We start from the raw sequence: 21,641 nt of genomic DNA on the forward strand, positions 1-21,641 counted from the left end.
ACGCTAAAATTTTAGTGAAGCGCGCGATCACGTGCATCGTGGACTGCGTAAATTGAGTGAAGATTCGTAACACTGCACTCGTCAATAAACGCATTCACCATCGTTTGCAGAAGATGAACTCGGTTGAAGTCCAAGGACCGCAAGAACCGCCGAAAAAAAAGCGACGATTTTTTGTAGACGACTCCCCTACAGCTGAGAAGTCCGATTTCATTGATGATCTACCGCCACCAACCAACGGTTCAGTCAGGTCATCAGACGCGAGCCTTTCAAGGTCTCATACGGAAGAACAACAGCTGAAATCCAATCGTGCGAGTATTAGCGCGCCTGAAAATGGTGTCGACATTCGGTACGAAGGCCCATCTGGCTTTGACAAGGAAACATTCGAGACTTTTGTTGGTACGCCAATCGAGGCAAGCACGCTCCAGAGATTACGCGAAGTGTCTGGCGACAACATGGAGCGCGCTATCAACATGTATCTAGATGGTTCTTGGGCATCCGCCGCTATATCGCCACAGCGACATGCTTCGAGCACGATTCCAGACGCTTTCAAGCGCTGCCCGAAGAGCAGTGTTCCAAAGCCTGTGGCTAGGGACATTGAAAGATCAAGAACATTGAGAAAACAGGAGACTCTACAAGCAATGCCAGAGTATAGATATGTGGGTGCGTTCGGCGTTGGAGCTTGGGCTACACGAAGTGGGACTGGACTTGTGAAGCTTGGGGAAAGCGTAAATATTGAGCGATCAAAGATCAAGACAGCGGTCAAGATTGGCCGCGGTGGTAAGGCTATACAACTATCGAAGGTCAGCGCTGCCAGACAGAGGGCTGACATCGTAGTGCGATTTACCAATGCTAGAGGCGATGAAGTAGGGAGGTTGCCTAGAGAAACAGCATATTGGGTATCTACGTTGATGGACCAGAAAATATGTCGTTTCGATGGTACTTGCTTCTTTGCGCCTGACCAAATTCGGGTCAATGATACTTTGGAACTGCAGTTGCGATGTTCGCTGCTGAAGTCAGCTTTTGAATCAAGCGCCTTTATTAAACCTCAGGACGCGAATCGTACCACTGGAATTTTTGAAGAGAACGAGACATCCGAAGAGCAAAGTCTCCGATTGAGGCAAGTTGCACTGGTCAAACTATTTAACGAAATTAATCTACACCCAACAACCGCCAACGATACCACGGCAAAACACAAGAGGGAGGGGATCCTTCAAGCTGCTGAGATTGCTGAACAAAACGACAAAGACAAAGACAGTAAAAAGATTTCAGGAACTCAAGATGGTACTTCGACGCCGCCAGATGAGGAACAAGAAGAAGGTAAAGAATTGGAGCAGGACCAGCTCGACAGTCTGTACAAGAAAGCTCAATCATTTGATTTTGATACTCCTGTCAAAGAACCAGCAGAAACTTTTGTAATGGATCTCAGAAAGTATCAAAAGCAAGCGTTACACTGGATGATAAGTAAGGAGCGAGACGAGAGATCAGAGAAGGAGGTTTCCATGCATCCTCTGTGGGAAGATTATACCTGGCCCTCGAAGGATATGGAGGGATATGAATTACCAATTGTATCGAACCAAGATCATTTCTATGTCAATCCATATTCAGGTGAAATGTCTCTCGAATTTCCCATTCAGGAACAGCACTGCCTTGGTGGCATTCTGGCCGACGAAATGGGCCTTGGAAAGACGATTGAGATGTTGAGCCTGATGCATACCAATCGTTCTGATAGAGCAATTCAGGCATCCGATGCAGGCCTATCTTCAATTGACGATTTGCCAAGGCTTCCAAAGGTATCGTCCTCTACAGTCCTTGCGCCGTGCACCACATTGGTGGTTGCCCCTATGTCCTTACTGGCCCAGTGGGAAAGCGAGGCCGCAAAAGCCTCCGTGACTGGGAGCTTGAAGACACTGGTGTACTATGGATCAGATAAAGTCGCTAATTTGCAAAACCTATGCTGCGAAGCTAACGCCGCATCTGCCCCAAATTTGATCATCACAAGCTATGGTATCATTCTATCGGAATTCAACCAAGTTGCGTCTAGAGGGGGCGATCGCGGCTCTCACGGTGGGCTTTTCTCTCTGGACCTCTTCCGCATAATACTTGACGAAGCCCATTTGATAAAAAATAGGCAATCGAAGACTGCTAAAGCTTGCTACGAGTTGAAGGCCCAGCATCGTTGGGTGCTTACGGGCACACCTATTGTGAATCGTTTGGAGGACCTTTTCAGCCTTGTTCATTTTCTCCGTGTTGAGCCGTGGGCCAATTTCTCGTTCTGGAAGACGTTCATTACCGTACCATTTGAATCCAAAGAGTTCATACGTGCCCTTGATGTTGTCCAAACGGTACTTGAGCCGCTAGTAATGCGACGGACAAAAGACATGCGAACCCCGGACGGGGAAGCTCTTGTACCATTGCCGCCTCGAATCATTGACATCCAGGAAATTGAGCTTTCTAAACAGGAGAGAGAAGTCTACGATTATATTTATACGCGTGCTAAGCGAGCATTCAACGCTACCATGGAAGCAGGTACCTTGCTAAAATCATATACAACTATCTTCGCTCAGATCCTGCGTCTCAGACAGTCATGCTGCCACCCAGTGCTGACGCGCAACAAGGCGATCGTAGCCGAAGAGGACGAAGCTGCCGCTGCAGCAGATGTTGCAAATGGTCTGGCCGATGACATGGATCTACAAGAGCTTATTGAAAGATTTACCAGTGAATCTGGCGGCAGCGAGCAAGACATTGCCAACAAGTATGGAGCTAACGTTCTCCAAGATATCAAATCTCAAGAAGACAAAGAATGTCCTATCTGCTCTGAAGAACCCATGATCGAGCCAGCCGTAACAGGCTGCTGGCATAGTGCCTGCAAAAAGTGTCTCCTGGACTACATCGAGCACCAGAAAGACAAAGATACCCTCCCACTTTGCTTCAATTGCCGTGAGCCTATCAATCAACGTGACATCTTCGAAGTCGTATACCATGAAGACGACGAGCCCAGCTTCGACCGGCCGCAAGGAGAAAATCACATTTCACTCCGCCGCATCGGCAACAACTCCTCTGCTAAGATCGCCGCCCTAGTCTCCCATCTCAAAAGCCTCCGCATCGAGTCTCCTGGCACCAAAACTGTTGTCTTCTCCCAGTTCACCTCCTTCCTCGACCTGATTGCACCAGCCCTCTCCACAGCAAAGATCCCTTGGCTAAGGTTCGATGGCGCGATGACTCAAAAGGCCCGTGCCCAGGTGTTGGTCAACTTCTCGGAGGCCATGCCGATGAAGGGTGGCAACGGCATGGTCTTACTGCTGTCTTTGAGGGCAGGAGGCGTGGGGCTGAACTTGACCGCGGCAAAGAGGGTGTATATGATGGATCCGTGGTGGAGTTTTGCGGTCGAGGCGCAGGCGATTGATCGGGTGCATAGAATGGGGCAAGAGGAGGAGGTGAAGGTGACGAGGTTTATTGTGGGGGGCAGTATTGAGCAGAGGATGTTGAAGGTACAGGAGAGGAAGAAGTTTATGTGAGTCTTGCCCTGTCTGCCATTATGTTTCTGTTGTGGATTTGCTGACGATGTGTCACGCAGAGCGAGTAGCCTAGGTATGATGAGTGAGGAAGAAAAGAAGACGCAGAGGATTGAGGACATTAAGGAGTTGTTGAGCTGAGCGATGGCTAGGTTTGTGGTTGCATTGTTGGGAGTGCTTGTAGAGTATTGCATTGCAATTGGCCCAAACGGGAATGCATGGAATAGCGCTATTCGGTAGAAAGGAGTAGAAACAGGACTGTCGTATAGATGTGAGGCTTAAGTGTCGCTATAACTGATATAACATTTGATATTCATCTGCTGCTAAGTCGCTCGCGCATCAGCTGCACAATGCAACTGCGTCTACAGTAACTATTGGTAGGCAATCTCATGCAGTATGATTCGCAAGAGATCAGAAGCGTGTCGATTCCGTTTCAGCATGGAGATCGACTTTGAAGAGCTGCATGTTTCAATATGCATCATTTTGAGCACAGCTGGCGCATTGCTGTCAAGCACAGGGCGGCCTTGATGGCAGTTCAAAGTCTTTCAGACGAAGAATGATACGCCGAGGAGCTGCTGGATAGGTCGATGCCCAGAGGTCCTCCCTTCGTCAGTGCCCGTAAGAGCACACCTTCCGCTTAGGGAAGGACTCTATGTAACGTGTCCCAGTGTGCCTGTTTTCGAGACATTTTGAGCGCTCGGAAAGACTAGAGATTTCGGCTTAATTTAGTCGTCTGGCTTCAGCTTCCTTGGTTTAATCTTTGAATGGCCATCATCGAGCTAGGGGGGTGCTCCCATATTCTGTGATCACCATGTCGATGAACTCTGCCGGAGTGAGATCGTACATAAGGTTCAAAAGCTGCAAATTTGGCACATCCCTCCAGTTCTCTAATGAAGGGGCTTCATCGTCTGCGGCTTGGCGCATCACCAACTCATCTTCAGGCGCAATCTCATTGTATACGAGACTATCGAGGGCGACTCTCTCCGTCAGCTTGACGGTTTCGCAACACACTATGACTGGTTTGCCAGCGTCTTTTCCAGCCATGGCCACCATAGCAGTCCCTGCTCGTGAATACAATCGACCGTTAGGCATCATGGCGTGAGCACCAAGAAAGATTTTAGTGACATCCGAGACGACATGACTGAGTCCTGTCAACAAGGAGTATTGCACCTCAATTCCTAGCCCAATAAGACATCTAGAGAGGTTCCTGCCCTCCAACAAAGGGCGGGAATCAACTACGATTACTTTCAACTTTTTGCCCTGAAAGTGAGCTTCAACAAGCGTCTTCTCGACTATGCTACTTTTGCCGTAAGTCATGATTACATCACCGGATTGTATTCGTTCAGATGCGGTAGCAGCAATGACTTCGTCAGCGACTATGATTCTTTCACGGACGAAGTTATCGATGGCTGCGCAGAGTTTGCTTTTCGCTTCTTCTTCTGGAGCACTGACATCTACGGCGGATATAATGACTTTTAGCCAGCGGATAGCGTTGCCTTGAGAGACTGATAACGGTCTGCAGGACACTAAGTAGTCAATTTGAGAGGCGAGATGAGTCGTGAGATGCCGGGGCAAGGAGGTACCAATAGGCGTAGTGTACGCCATAATAACGTCTTTCAGGACCAGCAAGGTAGCGACACACCGGGCATTGCTGCCGCATATCTCGTAATGACTGATCTGCAAGCCAAGAGCTAGAACCGAAGGGTGTATGTCCTTTGCGGCTCCTGCAATGGTATGACGTCTTGGGTGGCCATAAAGATGCTCCAGAAATGCAACTCTCTTGTCCTCTTTCTTATCACCTTGGGCTTTTGAGACGGCATCAGAAGCCGCTGGCCTTAGCGAAAGCGCTTTTTGAGCATGGGCTCCAGCTGAGCTTCTCCGGCGATGATTTGATTTCTCTGGGTGAGCAGCGGAATCAACATTTCTGCGATTGTTCTGAATAGACGCCTGTGACCCGGATTTTGGCCGTAGATCAGTCACAGACTGACCCTGGCGGCCTTGTTTTTCCTTTGCACGCTTTTCTAACTTCTCTGCTTTCGCCTGTGCTTTCCGTTCTTTCCAAGACACTTCTGCATCCTTTGTAGCACCTGCAGCCTTTTGAGCATCTTGCTGCGCCCCCGTTCCTACAGGCTTTTCTTTCCGTGCGCCTTTCGCTCCAGTTGATAAACGCTTCGCTTTCTTTTCACTGGCTTCCGGATTGTCTTTCTCTGTAGTATCCTTAACGTTCGCACCGCCTGCATCTCCTCCGGATGCAACCAGCGCCATGAGCAATGTTCGTAAAGTGTGCAATACCTCGCAGGCTCTACCGAGAAAGCTTGAGATGGTAAAATGGAGAGTGTTGTGAGTCAAGATGCTGTCAAACCGCGGGTAAAATTGCCGCGCCAGACTCCGCCAAAACGCGGTCATTCTGCGATTTTCATTCTAACATCACGCACAATCACCCTTATTCCTTTCGAGAGCTGGTGTAGAATGGCCGATGTCGCCAATGGAGGCGCCGCGGCAGTTGCTGAACCACTGGATCTAGTGCGCCTGTCTCTTGACGAATTCGTGTTCGTCAAATTACGAGGAGACCGGGAATTGAAGGGACGTCTACACGTATGTTTTTCACCTAATCACCATGATCATTGAACTTGAATCTGCTCACGAGGTTCAGGCATACGACAGTCACTGCAATTTAGTCCTTGGTGACGTTGAAGAAACGATATACGTTGCTGATGATGACGATGAGCAGGAAGAAGTCAAGGTTTACAGCACTCGCAGATTATTCTTGGAACTCCGTCTTAACATCTATTTCAGACAATCAAAAAGCAATCCGAGATGCTGTTCGTAAGAGGTGAGTCTATGAAGACTTTGCTACCCTACCTGATTCTTTCTAAGATTCCTAAACGGGGTATGTCGGTTCTGACGACTTTTAGGCGACTCTGTGGTGCTCATCGCACCTCAATCGAGTAGCTAGTCGAATTCGAACCATAGGGAACCATAGGCTCATCTTTGCTTCGATATATCATTAAGATATCGATGATGATACGTGTGGCTACGCAACGTGGACAGACGCCAGGTTACCGCATATGTTGAGCCATGTGGCGGAGTCCTAGACAGTAGAGAGACATGAGTCAAAACCTGGATTGAAAGATCGTTTGACTGGCTACGAAGGGCATAATACGTGCACATATGGCACTAGCGCGCTCATGACTCGAAACATGCGTCATCTATCGATAAGTATAGTACTTAGTAGTCATAGGAGCATGAATAAGTGAAGCAATGCAGAGAATATCTGAGCTCCTACCCTTCTATTCACTTTAGCTTAGCTTGTTTCCCCTATCATAGACATTCTTCAATGGTTCGAAGACATTGCGTTGAGCGTAGACATACCAATTGCGTCCCTTGGCGACGGAAACGACCATGACTGCGCGGCGGCAAACCCAGACAATTCACGAGCGCAGAAAAGGCGAGAATGTAAAGCAAACATACCCTCGGACAATCCAAATGCTCACTTCCAAGACTAGGCATTAAGTGAGTTCGCGGAGTATGTAGAGAAGCAGCAACGAGCGAGCCTTCCAATAAACGGCAAGAGCAAAGCGGCAAGCCAGGTTACCCAGTACGAGGACCATGCCGAGCTCGACATTCTCGATTCTTTAAATCTCTCTGAAGCTTCGAACCATGTCCGGCTAAAAGAGTTACTCCTCGATGCAGGGGATGCGGGTGGCGAAAGCCTTAAAAAACTCAGCGATGTTTTGCAAGGTCGAATGCTCGAGGGCAACGGAGAGACTCTCTTCGACCTTGGACAGGAAGACAATGGAGAAACGATGTCTTTCAAGAAAGAGCAATGGGACATCGCGTTGGACAGAATACGGCGGGCAGCGAAGACGCTCAAGGCTGATTGCCAAATGCTGATGACTCGGAATATCGGAGGGCCGTTAGATGTACATATGAACGATGAAAAAGATAAAAGCTGTACAGGAAAGCTTCTGATACGGCATGAGCCAGAAACTCCGGAAGATGTGATTGAGACGAGAATAGCTGTGGCGGGGAATGGTATGCCAATCTAGAAAGTATATCACCGTCGGTGCCTCCAAGCTAACTTTGCTTCAAGTCGATGCTGGGAAAAGTACACTACTTGGTGTATTAGTCAAAGGGAGCCTCGATGACGGTCGAGGTAAAATGCGTGTCAATCTATTTCGACATAAACACGAAGTCGAGAGTGGGCGAACCAGTTCTGTTGGAATGGAGATCATGGGCTTTGATACTCAAGGTGAAATCGTTACTTCAAAGGTACCAGGAAGGAAGCTTTCTTGGGAGGAAATTGGCAAGCAATCTGTGAGCACCTTTCCACCTTTGACGTTCTGGACTCACAGCCACAGGCAAAGGTAATCAGCTTCACAGACTTAGCGGGCCATGAGCGATACCTTCGCACGACTGTCTTTGGATTGTTGAGCAGCAGTCCGAACTACTGTCTACTGATGGTGGCTGCGAACAACGGTTTGATTGGTATGAGCAAGTAGGCCCCCTATTCCATTTTAATTCGGTCTTCTCCGATTGATCATACTGGCAGAGAGCACTTGGGCATCGCACTTGCCCTGAACGTGCCCGTTATGGTGATCATCACCAAGATAGACATCTGCCCACCACAGATTCTGCAGGAGACAATAACTCAAATTACCCGCATCCTCAAATCGCCTGGCGCCCGTAAAATACCCATCTTCATCAAAGATCGGCGCCAGACGATTGAGACAGCGACACAATTCATTTCGCAGCGAATCTGCCCCATCTTCCAAGTCTCGAACGTTACGGGACAATCTCTAGACCTCGTCCGCACATTCCTTAACATCTTACCGCACCACGGCCATTACGACGCCGAAGCCCCTTTCGAATTTCACGTCAATGACACGTTCTCTGTACCCTTCGTGGGCACTGTCGTATCTGGTGTCGTGAAGAGCGGCGTCATTCACACTGGTGATTCAGTACTAATCGGCCCTGATTCAGTAGGCCAATTCACAACCACTTCCATCCGATCGATCGAGCGTAAACGTATCCCAGTCCCCGTCTGCCAAGCCGGGCAGTCTGCTTCCTTCGCTTTAAAAAAAGTACGTCGCAAGGAAGTTCGCAAGGGCATGGTCGTACTGCCTAAAACAGAGCTGCCGCCTAGGGTGTACCGTGAATTCGTCGCCGAGGTACTCATCTTAAGCCACGCCACGACTATCAAGACAAAGTATCAGGCCATGCTGCATGTTGGACCTATCAGCCAGACTTGTGCTATCATCGATATTGATCGTGCATATATCAGAACTGGTGACAGGGCGACTGTTGCATTCAGGTTTGTTCAAAGACCAGAGTTCTTGGTAGTAGGTGAACGAATACTATTCCGCGAGGGGAGGACAAAAGGGCTGGGGATTGTGAAGCAGGTAGGATATGACAAAGACAACCCGTTGAACCCTGAGGCAAAACAGCCAGAAGAGGGAGATGGGACTGCTGCGAATAGCGCTGCAGTGGAGGGAAATAAGTCTGCATGATTATGATAGACGCAAAAATGATTATGAATGCAAAGTCAATTAGCTTCTGCTTTATAATCATCCCTTTTTGACTGTCTATATTTTGCGAATCTTCGACATTGGTAGCAGTATTGCCAGCGATCTTTCGACCTTTCTCTCCAATTGCGGATGTCCTTTTTGCGTCCCTCTCCTCAGAAGCCCCCGGATCCAGTCGCTTCTCACAAAATGGTATGACCCAACGCTCGGTCTGCTTGCTAGCTGTGTCTTCTAGTATCACGCGTATCTACTCTACATCCTTCCGAGTTCCCTCACCAAAACGATAGCTCAAGATAGCTAGCCTTGCGAGGGCCCCTTGGTCAGCGGCGCAGCATCCGCACTCATGAGGGACCAAAGAAGTTGGTTTGCGTTTCCCCTCCATGCTGTAGAAGGAAAAACTTGCAGGCATCAATGAGGGTATTTGTGGGGTAGGTAACGAGAGGGCGGCGCCCAACGTGACGATATGGTTTTGCCTCAACGCTCTGTCTCGGGTAAGGAGAAGTACGTGTCATGGCTCGAGCAGAGATAAATTTGTTTCGAAGTACGAATATTTCCTCAAATTTTCAATAAGAGTGGGAATAGAATCATGAGTACCACAGCCGCAATAAGGAGTCAATATTCGTCTTTACTGTCTGTTCAAGCGATTTGTAGCCTCTTTGGGAGGAGGCAGTCCTTTCAAGGGGAGTCTGAAGGTGACATACCGCTGATTTGGGTTTCCTCACAAAAAACAAGGGCATAGAGTAAACGGAATGAGTTCTTTGCCAAGGGAGCTGTGTTTTGTAGGGTAAGATGTTGGTAAAGCTTGCTTCATTTTAAGAGACTATAAGAGGCTTTGATACAAAATGGATACGACAGTACTGCACTTCAGAAAGCACGTAGATGATGTTAGAACATTATGATGAGAAATTGGCATTGTAACACGTATGCAGACTGAGTTGGCACCGTCCAAATGCGTAATGGTGAGGGGAAAATGGTCAGATTGTCACTTTAATAGCTTCTGGGCGTAAGTGGGTGCTCAAGCGCAAATTATCGCTGTGGATAGGTACGCTGTGACGTCCTGAAAAGACTGATTAATTCGGTCAAAGACCGAGAAGCTCATCTAGAACCTCAATGAGGAAGGCGCTAGTGAGCGCTACAAGCAGGCAGGTAGCAATTAAAAAGGCTCGAGGACTGATAATGCTTCGATGGTACGGAATAGAACTGTGCAAATGTAGTCTGCAGTAAGGAGAGCTTTTCGTGTTCGAGGCTTGGTGAAGATTGTCGTCAATAGCACCTTCTAGATCTACCAAAAGCGCACCTACTGCCATATTCAGAATGTTCAACGACGTTGGTAGTACTGAGTGCCAAAGGATTAGCTGAGAAACCCATTTTAACCTGATAGGACAAAAGTAGAACGGCTGGATCGCATACAATAGCACAGAACGTAGTCCAGTCCTAATTGTTGATGGAGAGGCACAAAGGCACATCAAGGTCACAGCCTAGGAATAGCACCTTCAGCTGAAGGTAATTTCATTCGCTTGATTGAGGGCGTCATACGAGGCATAGGGGCATGAATTGCCACTCAGGGGATTGCTTGCGATTGAATGATGAACCGCCGCCGGCTTCTGAGCCTTTTTCGCAGGGTATCGGTTCATCTCGGATCCAGTCTATTAGATATAATGACTCATCGTAATCTCTCGCGACTCTATAGTCATCAAGGCTAAGCTTATACCTCATAGGCTCTCGCAAGAAATCACACTTGCGAGACCAGGGACGAGACCAGGGGTTGTGGGGAATTCTGTAGCGTGCAGATCAAGGCTGAGCGGTTGCAGCGCTAGGACTAAGGCACAAATGGCGCCGGGCGTATGATGAGACTGTCAAGAAAAGCCAATCGTGTGTCCTAAATGTGACTGCCTGATCTGTCGGTCCGCCGAGTACAGGGTACAGGGAGAGGGAGAGCATGAAAATTACGGCTTCGAGATGAAAGTCTGTCTATGATTAATTCCGCACATCACTAGGCATTCCAACATCCAGAGGCTGCTCTGGATGGGAAGATATCCACGTCGCATTCAGAGGCTAAGATTTCGAGGTTTCAGCTCACATGCCTCAACCTTTATGCTCAAATCTCTCCGAGAGCGGGTTGTTCATCTCCTCCGTAGATCTCTCTGCCAACCTTACTCGGCAGAGTGATGTTTTGCAGCGCTATGGCATATCAGACTATCACCCTAAAGCCTTGCGACTGCTCTTTATCGTCAGACAACTAGAGGGCAGCTGAATTGGTTGCTGGATAAAACGTCGTCCAGTGGACGAGAATAGGACATGTGCAGATAAGACCAGCTACCGGCACATGTAAAGCAAGACTCGGACATCTCCACGGTCCAACTTCCCTGGGCATAACATACTCCAGTCTACATCGCTTGCGTCTTGTTGAAGGAAGGCGTAGTTTCGATAGTGCTGAGGATGTATGGGTATAACGTCGCTCTCAATCCTTGACTTCCCACTGGGCAGATCAAATAAGACATGTCCACTTATGACCCACAACCGGATTGGCGGGTAGCTGTATCGTCTCGTAGCCTGGACCTCTTGAATGGCTCTCACCAGACAGCGGATGACACGCTCTCCGTCCGTCCTCGCGAATGGAGGTGTAAGGCTGAATATAGCGGCCTGAACAATGGCGTCCTGGTCATGTATGGCCTCGATCAGAGAAGAGTGAGAGGTGGCATCTCCTTTGATGATACGTAGGCGAGGATGATGTCGTAGTTCAAGTGGAAGCTTTGCGGGGCTGCGAACGAAGGCTGTAACGACGTGGCGCTGGGCAAGGCATGCTGCTAGAGCTGCTGACCCTACTCTGCCTATATGAATGGTCAAACCTGTCTTCGCACAGACTTGTAGGATCAATAGACCTGCTGCACCGACCACCAGCACTCTCATTGTCGCTCGCTGAGAGCTGAGACGAGGTCTCCTGTAGCTCTTGGTTGATGTAATCGATGTAGTCTTTCAATTCAGATGACATGAGCTCGTCCGAGAAGAGCCAAAGATCGCAAAAGGATCTAGCTTTAGGCGTTGTGGGTGAGGATAATGAGGGTGTCAATGGAGTCCGTCTGGCATTTTCATGGTGGTTCACTGCTCTCATATATGCGGTCTTCGGTAGCTGTATAAGATCTGGCTTAGAAGAATGGAACGACACCAATCGCATCGTTGGCCGAGAAGGAACCTGGCCATCCTGCCAGGACAAGGTTGCAAGGACCACGCTTACGCGCGTATATGGAGTCTGGGTCAAGCACTCGGCCTGGCTTAGGGTGGCTAACCTCAGACTCACCAACCTCGCGAGCGTAGGCGTTCAGTTGACGGGTCCTTACTCCTTAGTGCTCCTTAACTGCCCTTATGCCTTATGTTGGGAGATTGTGAGCGAGGTGGGAGCTATACGCATTTGGGTCCTCTTGCGAGCCAAGGAGCTAATTTAGCGCTCCCGCTAGCCCTGTGGTCGCAGCGGTCACGAAACAACGTCACCCACGTCAATTCGACCCAGATTGGCTATCAAGGCGAAGAAAGAATCGAGCTGCACATCCTTCTACTTTGCATGAACAGCGCAACAACCTGCAGTCAGGCTGATATTTCGTTGGACATTTCCATAAGTTGATCTACCTGGTTACTCACGGCAGCTAAAGAACTCGAGACCTAAGGAATCTCGCAAGATTTTGTCGTCGCCAGCGGAGACAGCAACAGTCAGGAGCCGTGGGTCAACATTTCGCAAGAACCCAATCATAGCCGAAGCCGAGCTGTCACCTAGATTGTTGTGATCATCTCCGCTTCCTGAAGTCAGGCCGCTCAATAATAAGATATTACTGCCCATCTCTTCCGTGAGAAGCGGGCTTTCTGGAGCGCTTTGCTCTCCAGGCCAGCAAGTGTTGCTGAAAAACTTGAAATCGAACATGGATGCACTCAAATCTGCTACTAAGGTCGACAGCAAATTGCAATCAGGCGAGGAACCAATTTCAGGAGAGAAAGGACAAGGCACTGCCGAACAGCCTTATGACCAGGGTAATGCTGAGGGTACGTAATTCGCTTTTGGTTTTGGGAAGCCATGGCGCCATCATCGCTCTCATGTGACTTTGAGCGCGCAGGAGTAGCAATGACTCAATGAGGGCCGGCATCGGAGTTTAGGAAGTGCGCCAGCTGACGTTGCACTGTAGGAACAGAAGGTAAAGATGTGGGAGAATTGTCTAGTTCTGCAATTCAGGATGCAAAGCAGAAAGTCACAGACGCTGCGGCGGCGGCTGTAGGAGAAAAGAAGTGAGGGAGAGGCTGGCGTGGTTGAGCAGATGGCGGTAACTGCACAGCTAATTGCCTTTTGTGGCCTGCGGCTAAGGACTGTGTGGCACAGAATCTGTCCGCTCCAATAATGAGGGCTAGAAACAAAACCAGATCATGAAAAACTGATCGCACTCACGCAATTGTCTGCGCAGGAACGAGGAAATGTTATTGGCGCAATCCGAGGGATTTGCCGAGAGCACGCCAAGTGAAAGCTGCGCATTAAGCCGATCAGACTTATCCGGTAAGAAGCATAGCACCAAAATCCCCGTGCATGTGTGTGCTTGCTTCTGCTAGTAGAGGCACCGAGACTATCATGTCCGCATCCTATGCAGCTTTGACTGGCCTACTGGTCGTCTAAATCCTTGTTCATCGTGATAGAGTCCTTACCCAAGCAGAAAAGTCTCCGAGTTCACCGCCCCTTGGATGAGTTGCACAAGACAAGGACACCGGTCTGTATTTGTGGCCGGTGGAAGCAATGGACGAAATGGCGTGATCAGTGTACGAGGTCATGGCTCAATTCTTGCGACCCTCCTCTGTGATTCCCAAAAAAACTAGAGCGAATTGCGTATGCCTCTCGCTGCCGCAAATGTTGCTTCAAATGGAAAATACTATGAGTCACAAGACGCGAAGCAATAAGGCTGTTGACCGATCAAGAAGTGCTCACGACATAGATGTCACAGCATCCACAAGTGCAAGCATATTCTTGCGGAGGAAGCTCTTTCTCGGCTCTCCAGAAAAATAAAGCAAAATGCGATTGATCTTTGAGCGTCTAGACGACGCTAGTCTTGCTTGCGCCCTTATGAGTCCATTTTTACAACTGTCACTTAGTCTGGTAACGACTTGATAGTGTTTTTCTTATCTTGCAAATGTGTGAAAGACTGGCCAATGTTGAACAGATGTCCATGCAGTCTTTCCTCAGATACTGAATGTCTGCATCTGTCTGTACTACCTCGAGGAGATCTTCTTTGTGACCCTTCTTTCTCTACGACTGGTATCTTGACCTTAGCAAGTCTTCTTTTTTGTCTCTGGCGGTCCTGATGATTTGTCGCAGGTCCAACTAGGAGCAAGGAAAGGTCTCAGCAGCCTGTGTAATGACCATTGCTCATGATCACCCCTGAAAATTACTCTCACAACATAATTGTGCCATATATTTACTTCTTGCTATAAAAGACTATTAGATACCTGGTAGTGCTTTCGAAGAATCTTCTCCCAATTCAATTGCAAAGACGTTGATTAGTACAAGTGATACCTGTATCGCGAGTGAGGATCAGAAATGCTTCAAAAGATTGTCTTTCCATTTCTCATGAGGGCTAACGTAAACCAACAAGTTTTTCAGCATCTGACTCTCTACTTTCGTAGAGGATACGTCGTTATGGCATCACCAGTGATTGGATCTTTCTCGGGACAACCCTGTAAGCTCTATAAACCAATCAAGCTGAAGTGGGCACTTGGGGAAGACGACCAGTGCAAATTCCTTATTATGTCTTGCTCAAGCGCTTCAAATTACTCGTTTCGAGTCATGATCCGTGCCCGCTGCACACCTGTGAAGAAGGCTTTGAGTTGCTCCTGACATGCTGTTCATATTATTTGGTCTATTCTATGTCAGTTGAAGCTCTAAAATCCTACAATCACTGCATCGAAACGATGGTTGACATCAGTTGAAGATATGCCTTGTTCAAACTGGCTAAGCAAAGACGCTACGTAGCAGCAACGTCAGCTTCACCCATGCCCTTTCCCACTTTCTTTTCGTCTGAAGCCTCTAGGCTCGTATCCTGATCGCTTTTCTCGATCTCTCCACTTCGAAGGTGAATCTCTGACTCTCCTACCTTCTTGCCTCTCTCTTCCCACACCTTCACCATCCGCTCCCTCCTGGAATTAGCTAGATTGATAAAGCTGGGCCAGTATGTCTGATGCTCGTACTCAAAGTTCACCACACCGCCATACCCCCGTATCAACTGCTCCGGTGGAATATACTTTGTCCAATCTTCGTTGAAATGTAGTTTGGCATACGTCACTGGATCAATGAACCACTTGAGTGCCTTAAAGAACACTTGAATGTAGAACGGCAATTCCTGGACCAAAGCGATACCTAATCTTTCGGGATAGTGATTCTGAAGAATCGAAACTGTCTGTTTGGCTTGCGAAAAACTGCCGTTCTGACCTTGCCTACACTCGCTGTAATTCACAAAAAGGGCAAGAGATTCTTGACCAGATGGCATCAGGTCGATACAGCGTTCGAGCATGAAGACAAGATGATGCATTTGCTTCTTCTCATCCTTAGTGTTCTGTCGATGAGGGTTCAGGTATAGACATGGACGACCTTCATTGTCGAATCCTGTAATGACCTGTTTGCCCGTCTCATTCTCTTCCGAGATATAGTCTGCTGTGTGCTCCTCCAAACCCCATTCTCTCCTCCATGTCAGGGTAGCTTGCAAGCGCTTAGCAGCAGTGTTGATCACCCATTTCGAAGCGCGTAGATAGCGAAGGAGACACTCCCTCGTAAGCCACATTCGCTCTGAATCTTTGATAGGAGATTTCGAAGGTCGAGAAGCAGAAGTCTTCGCCACTTCTGTCCATGAAGTTGCCATTGAGAGAAGCGACTCATACTTGACGTACTGATCGGGTGTAAGGGAAGGAGTTGGAGCTGGCTTTGACTTGGGAGTAGGTCCAATAAAGGGTGTTTTCGCTGGGTCTTTCGAGCCGTCTACAGTATCGCTGGACGTCGGCTCGTGTGATTTGACGTGGGATATCGGGTAGCCGACGTTGTCGTCCACTGCAGTACTGCCAGTGTCTGCAGTCTTTTTTTCCTCCATCACAGTGCTAGAGGATGGGGGAAGTGACGGATCTTGGAGACTCATGACGTTTGAGCGTGGATAGAGCTCGTTGCGTCAGAATATTGACCTGAGCTCGAGGGCGTCGAGCTACCGGGCAATCCGCTTCAACGCTCTTGCAATGAGAGGCACAGAGAGAATACAGCTTTATACCAATCTTACGATCGCACGCCAATGGCAGTAGGTAGGCTAATGCAGCGGGCCGTTGCATAAAGGCTATCTGACCGTGAACGCTAGTGTAAGTTACGTCCGTTGCTGTTCGATATCAGCGAATGTTTCTTACCAGCCGTTCAACAGTATTGGCAAACGTCCAGAGTATTGCCCGCTTGAGCTCCAAGTGCTCTTGTGTTGATCTCGGGCGTCATTTCGCTGGACGAGTGAAACCAGGTAGGCTAAAGCACGCTGTCTTCGTCAATGTGCCATGAATCCGACATGGCTGTCATGATTTTGATCCGAAGAGTCGTAAACGGAGCTGCGCAAGTGACCTTGATAGCATTGAGTGTACTCTGGAAATTTGTGGCTCATAGCGACTATTCAGGCACCCTGTCATCTGCTTTGCCGTGTGTCAACTGGTGTCAAGGCAGTGCAAGCCGCCGTTTGGGTGCTCATCGGAACACGCCCGCTTTTTCGGACTCCCGGTTAGCTGAAGATGACTCTGCTAGGAGAAAGCGCACCTACCTCGTCTCATAACTCCCTCAAATTCGCCAATATCAACCCCCTCCCCCACCCCACCGCCCCCATTGGCCTCCATCATCATGTTCCGTAGCAGATCATCACTAACGTCCTCCTTCAACAATCCTGCAATGTTCTTCAACATGCCCATTGTTATTCTTTCGTCGCCCTCTCGCCCTTTCCCTCTGCCTTCCCCACCTCCGCCCATTTTCAAAAACAAATCGAAGGCCTCGCTCACTTCTGCCCTCTCATCATCGTCTCCCCGTGCATTCAACTTCAACGCGGCGATGGCCACGAAATTCGCGTACGTGATTGTGCCCTCGTCTTCTGGGTCGGCAGCCGATAATAGCTCCTCGTACTCGGCAGCAGATTTGGGAGGGATGTTGAGAGCGGCAAGGGCACGGCGAAATGAGGACGAGGGGAGAGAGCCTTTGGAGGTGCTGAAGATGGAGAAGGATTCTTTGATTTCGGCTTCGGTGGCGGCTGTTATGCCGTTTTCTTTTGCGAGTGCGGACTGGCGAGGTGTTTTCTCTTTGAGAGTTTGAGTCGCACCACCACCGCGACGTTTGGGAGGCTACACCTGGTTCAGCTTGGGAACGTAAGTCTTAGAATCAAGTGCGCTCACCATTTGTATGTTCTGTGGAGACCTTCGACCGCGGAGCCGCAGGAAGTCTATATGATTTCTTGCGCTTCTGATGTCATCGCCGGCCGTAGCGAAAGCTGGGGTACTAAACACAGATCCTATTTACCACGTGCTTTTCCTCTAACCTACTCCTCGTAAACGGTCACATCTTATCACAGCATTTACAATATGGTAGGAGACCGAGACTTCGCTTCACCCTTACAACGGATCGATTGACATTAATCTAGGCTAGGGATTCATCGTACAACTACGTTCATTTCCTCAAGCCCCACCATGCCGACCTTTTCGAAGTAAGCTACCGCTTCTTTCACCTCGCAGACCCAGTCAGGGAATGCACTAGCATCTTGAATTTTCAGGCAATGTTGATCATCGAAACTCGGTAAATCTGACGCATCATTCTTCGTTTCAGGAATTCAATCGGCCTCCTCACCTGCCCCAAGAGCCAATCTATGTTCCACCCCAACATCAACCACTTAATCCAGAGGATGAAGACGATGTAGTTCCAGATCAGCACGCCGCGTTCGGTATTACTCGTGCAACGCAAGCCAAAAAGGAGGCAACATGGAAGGACCTCGGCCTCGAAGCGCTTGTAGACGGTGGACCGAAGGGAGGTCAGAAACCCAAGGCCGAAAAGATGGGTGTTGGAATGGGTTCGAAGTTGCCTAGGTAACGCTGTTCCACTTTTTAGGAAATCTTTGCCAGGTAGGCTTTGTAGGACGAAGCGGAATGTGGGCTGTTGTAGCGGCAGATCCGATTCAGTCAAGAGCGGATTATTCGAGAAGCTTTCATATTCTGACAACATCTACTCTTGTTCTGACGAATAAACGATGACCTACTACGTCAGAACTATCGAGCTCTTCGCGTGTGAGCTTCCTTGGGTGAACCGTTAGTTGCGTGTAGGTCCCAGGGCCTCTTCGCTTGGATACAGTCCCTGGATTTATCACAACCACACCCTCTACCACCTAGGTCATCATCAACATCAGATTGTTCAACAAAAGGACCGATTGCTTACCTTTCCAAAAGGAGGGAGCGAGCTTGGAGTAATCAAGAGATCGGGCATCACGCTTAACCATTCCCCAAGCTTGAGGTAACTTGTGTCTAACGGCATTCCGGTAGCGAGGCTCTCCTGTGTCTCCGCCTTGGGTAGCATTGACCTATCGGAAGGCGGAAAAATTGGATAAAAATGTCTTTGCCGTATGAGATGTTTTGGCAGCCTTGACAAGAGGGATGAGTCCTTAGGTTTTCCAACAATCACTTCCTCGTTGCGAAGATCAGACAGGACGTCCGAAGCTGAGATACCAACAACAATTTCATTCAATGATATTACGACGGGGTTTGTGACCATCCTAACCTGTTTAGGTAGTCCTAAAGGCTGCTTGGTGAACGGTTCCTGGGGCCATGAGACATGCTTGTTGACGGCGTCTCGCACTGAAGGCACCATTACAATGGTCATGCTAGGGACTTGCTGAGCCAGTCGTTTCAGCTGATTCCCAACCAAAACTCTGAAAATATCTTCAAAAGTGATTTGATCAGGCTCGAGGCTTGGGTCGGCCGGGATATCGAAATCTCCAGAAGCTAGTAAGGGATGCTCGATATCGAGAATGGGTCCAATTATAATCAACACGTCAGCGTATGTCTCTGCGGCTCTTTCGCACAAAGCAGTGAGAGGCTCAAAAGCAAGGTTATCGTCAGCAGTATAGGGTCCGGAGGCTACCATGATACTGAGCGCTTGACCAGCTGTGTCTTCGTTACCATGGACCACTCCTAAGCGCTCATTATTCACTTCGAATGTGGACACAGCAGTGGCTGCCTGGGGTGGTAGGGGCAATTCCAAAACCTCGTTGACTGAGAAATACGATCCAGAAGCATTAATTCCTCTCAATGCCACTATTTGCCCGGGGAAGAATTCATGAGAGATTGAGTCTACGTGCAAGAGCACTCGCAAGCCAGCGCCACTCCTTCTTGATGACTCTAGCATGATTGAAGCAGCGTTGAGCTTCCCCTCTGGAGTATCACAAGTAATTCTACCCACTGCAATGATCTCATTAGTGGACTGAGAAGCGGCACTGCCAAATGATGCATCCTCGAGGCCATGAGCAGTCTGTACGAGCGATTGGAACTCATCAATTCGATCATCCAGAACTTCTGACGCTTCAGAGAGGTGCATGGCCAAAGGCTTATAGTAGAACTTCCTCAGGTCGGTGTTGGCTGTCAGTTTGACGCGAGGCTCCGCGGGCGGTGCTACTGGAGGCTCAAAGGCGGGAAGCTGAACATTCAAGGTTTCCGTTATCTGGCCAGCATTTTGTCGCTCTGCGAAGGGCGCACTGGGAGGAAGGCGGGTTCCGTTTGCTCGTCCCTCAGTCGGCGACCTCTTCCCTCCCGTTTTGCTGAACTTTGGGACGGAGGGTGTCTCATTCGCGGCTTTTCTCTTAACTGAACCTGATATTGATCGATTTTGCGAAGGCGTGTTTGGCGTCATACCCTCCAACTTCCCGAACACATCATCTCCAACCACCCCACCTCTTGGAGTCGCGAAAGCTTTCCTGTTCAGACTCCGTCCTGATTTCGCCCTTGACTCTCTCTCCAGCGCCTCATGCAAATCTTTTTGAAGAGCCGCACAGTCTCAAGATGCAAGACTGTGGAGTCCGGACCCATTTTCATCGTATATTCCTCCCATTTGTAGGATAGCTCTTGGGGGTCGAGGGCATGCAGGCGGAGGATTGATTGCAATTCACCCAGAACCTCGGGGGCCAGGGAGGTCGCTGGTGCTCGCACGAAGAGCTTGTTCAAGTCCGCTTCTTGATCGCCCATTCTCACCTTGTTCTCAATGTCAATGCGCTGGTCAATTACTCCGCATCAAGTTGGAGTTTTCCAACTGTCATTCAGAATTCAGAAATTAGCGGGGATCTCGGGGCGACGCGCCCTGGAACGCGTCGGCAATAAGGGCGTTGCATGCTTATCTCCTTCAATTAGCAGCCTTCTCTCTTCTCCTCAGGATTGGCCGCATTGTTAGCTTCTGGCTGTTCTCGGACGTGCATGCTTCTCGTGTTTCAGGCACGGTCACAAAGGCGGACAATTCACGCTGGCTATTGGTCACTCGCGTGCAATCAGTATCTGCACGACAAGCACAGCCACTTCGCCATGTCGGAAAGTCAAGATCTGCTCCCAAGATCCCAGACGAGACAGGAGTCCCGTCAGGTCGTTCAAGGATAGCCTTGCCATTCGGAGTGTATAAGTAATGGCAACATGCCTCCTTTGATCTCTTCGTTGTTCCAATACTGCTCATCTATCTGCTCGATTCAAAACTCTTGTCAACATATTGGCTGGCTTTGACATTGACATTCAACTCCAGCTATGGAAGTCAACCCCTCCTTCGCCTTGAATGGCTCTTCCACCACGATTCCGGAGTCCATCGAATCTTCAAAGTCAAAGGAAGGCCGTAAGGAAGTCCTCTTCAAGGCCATTCAAAACCGTCTACAGCACCAATACCCTACCCGCTACCTCTGGGACTTCTATCACGACAGGCATTCTACCGCCTCCGATTACTCGAAGCGTCTCACCCAGTACAACGAGACCCCCATTGACAACTGGATGACGTTCATGCAGTACTACAATAACTTTCCTTTCAACAATCTTCACATGAAAGATGCGGTCCATTTCTTTAAACACACTGTTTCTCCCACTTGGGAGGATGCTCGCAACCAAGATGGCGGGGCCTGGTACTTCAAGGTGCCAGATGAGGTGTCGCCCGCAAAGGAAGAGGGATTACCATACGCACTGCAATTTTTCCAGCAAGTACTGCTCGCTGCCGTGGGAGAGGATTTTGCAGACGTGATCCAGCCGAGAGATGACCTGTGCGGCATCTCGTTCACGAAGAGGTGGAAGGCGAGCATGATCATGATTTGGACGAGGAAGGGGTCGGAGGAGAAGACCATCCGAGGGATAAGAGAAGTAATAGAATCCCAAGCACCAGACAACATCCGCGAGCTGCTGAAGAATGAGAGGTTCTGCTATTACAAGAAACATAGAGAGCACGATGACTTCGATGAAGAGCTTGCTAAGCAGTCCCTCGATGCGTACAACAAGAAGAAGATGCGAGGGGAAATCACTTCGCCGGATGATGAACAACCCGAGCAGAGCACCGATAGGGCTTTCTAACCGCCCA

General features: G+C 49.1%; 6 protein-coding genes across 6 annotated transcripts; 4 read left to right on the forward strand and 2 right to left on the reverse strand.

The window, feature by feature from the left end:
- Positions 1–113: 113 nt before the first annotated feature.
- On the forward strand, positions 114–3,653 carry KY384_004943 (uncharacterized protein; the record flags this gene model as incomplete). The annotated part of the gene is made up of 2 exons (XM_044813446.1): positions 114–3,511; positions 3,575–3,653. 2 exons carry the CDS (start codon positions 114–116, stop codon positions 3,651–3,653), a joined length of 3,477 nt encoding a protein of 1,158 aa, XP_044669724.1.
- Positions 3,654–4,283: 630 nt separating this feature from the next.
- On the reverse strand, positions 4,284–5,777 carry KY384_004944 (uncharacterized protein; the record flags this gene model as incomplete). The annotated part of the gene is made up of 1 exon (XM_044813447.1): positions 4,284–5,777. One exon carries the CDS (start codon positions 5,775–5,777, stop codon positions 4,284–4,286), a length of 1,494 nt encoding a protein of 497 aa, XP_044669725.1.
- A 204-nt stretch (positions 5,778–5,981) lies between these two features.
- Positions 5,982–9,022, forward strand: KY384_004945 (uncharacterized protein; the record flags this gene model as incomplete). The annotated part of the gene is made up of 8 exons (XM_044813448.1): positions 5,982–6,107; positions 6,166–6,255; positions 6,309–6,402; positions 6,961–6,968; positions 7,019–7,547; positions 7,606–7,829; positions 7,880–8,010; positions 8,065–9,022. 8 exons carry the CDS (start codon positions 5,982–5,984, stop codon positions 9,020–9,022), a joined length of 2,160 nt encoding a protein of 719 aa, XP_044669726.1.
- Positions 9,023–12,948: 3,926 nt separating this feature from the next.
- Positions 12,949–13,313, forward strand: KY384_004946 (uncharacterized protein; the record flags this gene model as incomplete). The annotated part of the gene is made up of 2 exons (XM_044813449.1): positions 12,949–13,069; positions 13,210–13,313. 2 exons carry the CDS (start codon positions 12,949–12,951, stop codon positions 13,311–13,313), a joined length of 225 nt encoding a protein of 74 aa, XP_044669727.1.
- Positions 13,314–15,027: 1,714 nt separating this feature from the next.
- Positions 15,028–20,287, reverse strand: KY384_004947 (uncharacterized protein; the record flags this gene model as incomplete). The annotated part of the gene is made up of 6 exons (XM_044813450.1): positions 15,028–16,209; positions 16,777–16,793; positions 16,840–17,407; positions 18,313–18,438; positions 18,489–20,051; positions 20,114–20,287. The coding sequence occupies 6 exons, from the start codon at positions 20,285–20,287 to the stop codon at positions 15,028–15,030; spliced, it is 3,630 nt and encodes a 1,209-aa protein (XP_044669728.1).
- Positions 20,288–20,830: 543 nt separating this feature from the next.
- Positions 20,831–21,634, forward strand: KY384_004948 (uncharacterized protein; the record flags this gene model as incomplete). The annotated part of the gene is made up of 1 exon (XM_044813451.1): positions 20,831–21,634. One exon carries the CDS (start codon positions 20,831–20,833, stop codon positions 21,632–21,634), a length of 804 nt encoding a protein of 267 aa, XP_044669729.1.
- Between the last annotated feature and the right edge of the window lie 7 nt (positions 21,635–21,641).

Source organism: Bacidia gigantensis (genome assembly GCF_019456465.1).
Source record: "Bacidia gigantensis strain McMullin 20006 chromosome Unknown contig_244, whole genome shotgun sequence".
Lineage (NCBI taxonomy): Eukaryota > Fungi > Ascomycota > Lecanoromycetes > Lecanorales > Ramalinaceae > Bacidia > Bacidia gigantensis.